Below are 6,292 nucleotides of genomic sequence, written 5' to 3'. Positions count from 1 at the left end.
AAAGATTATACGTTTAAAAAAAAATAGGACGAAGAAGAAACACATTTCTTCAAGTTGAAATGAACTTAATTTAACAAGCAAATTAGAAGGTATGGTTGCTAAGAAATATGTCATTTAGCTAGATACATATATGGATAAATAGATGGATAGACAGTTTAGAAAGATAAAAAAGACTCACACAAGTAGAAAAATGTAACCTTTACTTATTTACAGATTGTACAGAGGTACTGAGTGATAAGGTAGTATTTACAACACAACTAGTAGCTTTGAAACCCCTGAACTTATACACAGGTTTGATACATAGCAGAGACTCACAGGACTACACACCAACACACTCCTTTCACCCAGAGCAGGAAGAATGAGTTTGAAACTAAGATCTCAGTTGGTTCTGAAATCCATACAAAGAATTCCTCGGCCAGGTGCTGTGCTGCTCACAATCCAAGCAGAAAATACAAAGTGTGGAACTCTGAACCTGAAAGGTATGTCAGTCAGGGTGGAAGGTGTGTGTGTTGTTGCATGTAGCCCCGAGGGTCCAAACCCAGGGAGAAATCAGATGTTGCAGCAAAATAGGTACCACTGAAAACACAAACACGTCATGCAGCAACAAAAACAAAACCCCAAAATAATCGAAATTAAAGGGTTGAAAAAAAAAAAAAAAGAAAAGTCTCTGGTGTTGGATGTACAAAACTTATTCTACATGCTTTCTTAACATGACAATAGAGACATGTCTCTGTGTGTGTGTGTGTGTGTGTGCATGTTTATGTATTTGTGTTGCATGAATAATAAAAGCCAGGTCAAAGGTTGTGTGTAGGATGAAAGAAAGAATATGTCAAAAGCACAGACACATACACCCAAGTAACCTCTAATACACACATCCTCTCTTTCATACAAATGGCTTCACAAAGTGAAGCACACACTCACACACACGCACGCATACTCTCACACTCAGAGGTGGAAAAGAACAGACACGTGGTGGAAGAGAACACAGTGGGTGGAATGGGGATGTTTGAACCACACAAGCTGGGCAGTCATCGAATACGGTTCAGCTGGGTAAGTTGGAAAACTGGTTAGCTGACCCACATACTTAACTACTGTGCTAAACCATCTGTGATGACTGTACAGTGAGGTCCCAAATTGTAGCACTTTAGAGGAAGGAGTAGGGGAATAAAATGACAGAAGAATGTAAAACATGCCTTTCATTTTTCAAAGCAGAATTTAAAAAGTCATGTTGCATTTCAAATGAGTTCAATATTTAATACCATTTAAATCAAACAAATGAAAGAATTTGCAAACAGTTAAAACAAACAAAAAAAATATCTGTACAGAAGTATAATATTGCAACCTGATATTGTGTATATAACTCACAAAACAAACCTATTAAGATTAACAAAATAGGGGTAGCACTCACCTTTCAAAGGTGCATTTTCCTTTCTCCTTTTTTATTAACCTGTCCTACGTTCTCTGTCACATTTGTCACGTATGTTTTGTTTAGAAGTGAGTGTGGTTGTTCGTGGGAGAGAGAGAGAGAGTAGAAGAGCAAAAAAGAGAATAGAGACAGACACTCAGCTAATGGGACATCAATTCTTGTTTCTATCAAAATCCTTGTGCTGAAAAATCAATGCCCTTGCTTGGTAGGTTATGGATTTCTAAAACACTCATATGCACATTGCCGGGCTGTCGAGTGTGTGCTTGTGTGTCTGTGTGCTGTTTCTGAAACAAGTCTCTTTCGAGTGCCTCTCTGGGATGAAAGGCAGGACAGCGTTACTCCAGGTTAGGAGTACTCCAGTACCATTCTCTACCAGCTACTCTAACGATAATTTTGATGATGAAAACCTGCACCTGAAGATGCACTCTGCCTAAACGTTCACTACGAATACATTAAAAAAGTCTGCAAGTCCTTATGTTTTACATAGAAAGGAATCAGAAAAGGACACTGCATCCTATGAGAAATAGTGCGGACTCTGATGATCTCTCACAACTACTGATATTAAGTGATCTCCATCAAAAATGGATTTTTTTTTAACACCAAGACTGAACTTTACTCTTTTGATACTTCATCTACTCTACAGCAGGGAGCAGGGGAAGAGCAATAAGCAATAGAGAGAATAACAGAAACCATCCGATTAGGAAAGCGGAAAAAGGCTCAAAGGAGGGATGAGCTCCATTAAAGTAGACAAAGGAAGAGAAAAGTGTTTGTGTTGTGTGTGTTGTATGCATGATACTGTAACCCTTTGTCTAATGCTAAAAACGTTTGATTCTGGAAGAGCTCTGCCCTACACCGTACCCTAAAACCCGCTAAAAAGAAATAAGAGGAAAAAGAAAAACCTCTATCCAGCAAGTGACTGAGAATATTCATATTTTTCCGTACAAAAGTGTTTTTTGGTCAAACGTCTGTGTGGGTGGCAGAGATATAAAATCTACAAAGTGCACAAAGAGAAGCTATCTCATAGCTTCACACACACACACTCACACACGCACACAACCACCTTATTCTACTAGACTACTGCGAATCTGCACATGTGCGTATATGTCATAATGTGCATGTACCTTGTGTTTGTGCGGGTGTGAGTGTCTGTGCATATATGACCCTGTATAAGGAGTTTAAGTGTAACACAGGGCAGTAGGAAGCATGCAGTAAGACCTGAAGGCTAGCTAAAAGAGGAAGCAAGGATGCTGCACTTTGTCTGTTAGATTTAGAAACTCAGGAACACACACCAACATCCTGAGAGGTTCCTTTTTTCTTTTGGTGGCCAAGTTTGGTCCACCTTTTGGAATGTTCAATTAACTGACATCAACAATAACAAACAGTCGGTAAGTTTGAGCTTTCCCGTAAAAAAACAGATGCAGAATCTGTTTTTAGTTTGTGTGTGTGTGTTCGAGTGTTTGCACATCTGCAGGCAGGAGCTTCATTCTAACACTGGTTTCCCGTACACCTTCCCGCCTGCCTTCCAGTCTTTTACATAGATAGTAATTTTGATTCAAGTCAAGGATTACTTGGTAGTGAACTACTCTGTAAGCCATGCTGGCAGTGCAGTTTAGAGGCTCAGACAACAAACGTGTTAACAGCAGGAGAAATTATAGTGCAACAGGAGAGTCCTGGAGAGGAAGGGTGGGTGGATGGGTACTGTTGGGGTGAAATGTGTATGCATGTGTACGTCTGTGTGCAATTTCAGGTAAAAGGGGATCTGTGACCCTTTAACTCAGAGAGAATGGGATGGGTTTGCTCGTCTTCCTAACATTTTCTTGTTTTTTTGTCAGATCCCACTGTTGGTGTTAGATTCTGCAGTGTCCCGCTTATTCCACAAGGAGTTCCATCTGTCTAGTTAGAAGTATTGTCAGTTTGTACCCTGCTGCCCACAGCTTCCAGCTAGTACACACACCAACACACACACACTACTCGTTTTGCAACTTTGCCTCCAGGTGTCCCTGTGGCCCCTTTACTGCCCTACAGAGGCTTTTCATAAAGAAATGTATTTACTCTGTTTCACTGTTAATCCCTTTGGTCCACTGCTGAGCTCAGTCTTTCACCCATGAGTGTGTCTGCGTGTGTGTGTATCTTCATATGTGCTTAGAACCAGAGCTGCCAGGTCCAGCCACACACACCTTCTCCTTGCATGCTTGTGTGTTTGGTGAGAGTAAAGCTGTGTTATTTGTGACTCTCAGACATCAGACTCGATGCTGGGCATGCGGCGGTACAGCCGAGGCCGATTGCCGCCTGCACTCGAGGCTCGCGGTGCTGTCACATAGCTCATTGGCTGTGAGGCAGTGGGTGGAACCATGTAGGCCACCACAGGAGGGTCCTGCAGAGGGTAAAACACCTGTTGGTCAACATGACCACCATGCTGGTTGACATGATGGCTGCCGTGGTTGCCGAGGGTGAGGGACAGCTGCATCCTCTGCTTGTAGAGATCGTGGGAGGAAGTTTTCTGCGGCATGCGGGCGGCAGCCTGGGAGGTGGTGTCTCGTTGTGCTGTGCCGGGGGCTGAATACAGGAAGGGATTGTGTGATGGGCGATCCGGCAGAAGGCTCTTTGAGCGCCGTGGCATAGGCATCGGGATGTCCAGGCTGTGGTGGTGGGATGGAGACGGAGAGGGCGGGCTGCGGCTGCTGTATGGGCGGTCAGAGCGCATTGTGAGGACGTTGGCATAAGCCCCATCATCCAGGGTCAGCTCCCTGTCCCGGTCCCTGTCAGGAAGGCTGAGTCCTCGCATGTGGGGGTGAGGCTGTGACTGATGCTCCGGAATGCCGTCTGGAAGCACATTCTCGTAGGAGTGCTGCCGACTCAGCTGGAGGTGTTGGGCTGATGGGGAAGCGGGCAGAGGAGACGGCGAGGATGGGGTGGGCTCAAAGTGGCTGACAAGCCCGTCGCCCTCGCCCACTAGGCCAAGCTCGCTCTGTGGAAGGTAGTGAGTAAACATGTCACCACTGTGTGGGTGAGTGTGGGCGTAGTGTGAGTGCAGGTGGTCTTCACTGATGTCATACAGATTCCCCAGGTGGGCACAGGCGTCACAGCGTGCTTGAGGGGATCGAACAGTGTAGAGGCCAGAGTAACCGCTGAGCTTGGTCAGGCAGGTACGACAGTGACCAGGCCTGGCACCTTGGATGGCCGAGCCTGAACCAGGAGCTTCAAATGATCCTGCAGATTTGTCCTTTACACTAGATAGAGGAAGAAAAACTATTAAAATTGAGACAATTCAACCATGTGAATAATTACTAGTTTACTTTTGGCAGGAACCCTTACTTGCTGTGTGTGTAGGTACTGTATTTCTTGTCCTTTAGAGAGTGCAGGTCAGCCTCGGCACTGTGACTGTGGTGCAGGAGGCTGGCGCTCAGCTGCATAATTGGTGCATCTGACTGGTGTGAGTGTGAGTAAGTGCTGTCAGGTGGAAAGAGGTCAGGGGGGTAACTGTGGTCATCACCTCCCCCCTGGCTGTCTCTCTGGTAGGGAGGAGCAGATTGGAGGCTGGCCTGGTCAGAGTCAATGGAGTAGATCTTAGATCCTCGGCCGCCTCCTTCACCTCCACCTGCGCCTCCGCCCCGCTTCCTCAGCTGATTGATTGGTTTAAATCCACCCCTCGCAGCCATAGAGTCAGAATCTTTGTGCGATGGAGGTCGACTAGAACACTCTGACATGTCTGAGTGTTGTGGCTCTTCCGGCAGGTAGCGCTGGCTCTTCATCTGTGGAGGCCCAGTCCCTGAAGCTGAGGTGGGGCTCGGGCCTCCAGGAGACACCACACTCGGTTGAGTCTTCAGCGTCTCCACGCTTTTCTTCCATAAGGCCCGTGGCTTTGATGCAGTGATAGCAGGCCCAGCCAGGCGGTTCTGGTCGTTATCATTGGTGATTGACAGCTGGGGCTTGTTGGGGCTGGTTTGGAGAGTCGAGGCTTTTTGTTGCCCGGGAAATGGTGCAGCATTGTTAAGATGGTTTTTATGTCGCCCGGACAATGACAGGAAAGCCTGTGGACCCGCAGCGTTGCTATAGAGACCAGGACCCTTCTGAGGCAGACTGTGGAGTGAGTTACCTAGGAGACAAAAAGACATGCTCCTCAGACAGGAGACAACAGTTGGATGATTGCATGAATGCTTCACCAGTTAGCTGATACATTACCTATTACCTCGGCACACAGAATACACCATCTATTGCTTTTGTAATCATGAGACATATTTGGACATGACCACCATAGACTATTATCAACACAAGGAGAAGCTTGATATATATCAAGCTTAGATGAGGTAATATGAACAATAGGAGAAAACATATAGAGGTTATTTTGCATCAAATGGTGACTTGTTAAACCAATTAGTAAGCTTTTTCACATTTTGTCTCCTTGCTGCCACTAATTTATCAGTATATTCCATATATGGGAAGTGATTGGAAAATTATGTATGTTTTTAAAAAAAAAAAAAAAAAAAAAAAAAAAAAAAAGAAAAATAAGAAAAATTGCTGTCACTGATAAATCCATATAATCCATATAAACCCAGTACAACCAATTTTTGGTAACACTTTATTTGAAGGGGGTTGAATAAGACTGTCATGACACTTTCATAAACATGTCATAATACCTGTCATGAACATGAATAAGCCTTCATGAATATTTATGACTGTTGTCATAAAGCGTCATTCGGTAAATTATGACACTTTTAATACAAAGTTGACATTATTTAAAATGTCTTTGCTATGACAACTTGACATTAACCAAGAAATCATTACTGATATAAATTTGTTATAAAAGTCTTACTTATTGCACTTTAAAAATTAGGTAACTTTACTTTATTAAAGGTAAAGTTTAAA

The 6,292-nt window shown here is 44.1% G+C and overlaps 1 protein-coding gene across 1 annotated transcript in view; it reads right to left on the bottom strand.

Moving 5' to 3' along the window:
* Window positions 1-2,210: 2,210 nt before the first annotated feature.
* LOC106962579 (glutamate receptor ionotropic, NMDA 2A-like) overlaps window positions 2,211-6,292 on the bottom strand; it is a 134,202-nt gene continuing 130,120 nt past the window's right edge. The window contains exons 17-18 of the mRNA XM_015057072.1: window positions 4,742-5,522; window positions 2,211-4,656 (exon numbers count right to left, since the gene is read on the bottom strand). Coding sequence (XP_014912558.1) covers window positions 3,660-4,656; window positions 4,742-5,522 — 1,778 coding nt within the window. The 3' untranslated portion in view covers window positions 2,211-3,659. The remainder of the gene's footprint in view (window positions 4,657-4,741; window positions 5,523-6,292) is intronic.

Source organism: Poecilia latipinna, unplaced genomic scaffold (genome assembly GCF_001443285.1).
Source record: "Poecilia latipinna isolate Pla-1442-1.1 unplaced genomic scaffold, P_latipinna-1.0 Scaffold1433, whole genome shotgun sequence".
In the NCBI taxonomy this organism is placed as follows: domain Eukaryota; kingdom Metazoa; phylum Chordata; class Actinopteri; order Cyprinodontiformes; family Poeciliidae; genus Poecilia; species Poecilia latipinna.
This window is presented reverse-complemented; position numbering and strand designations above follow the sequence as displayed.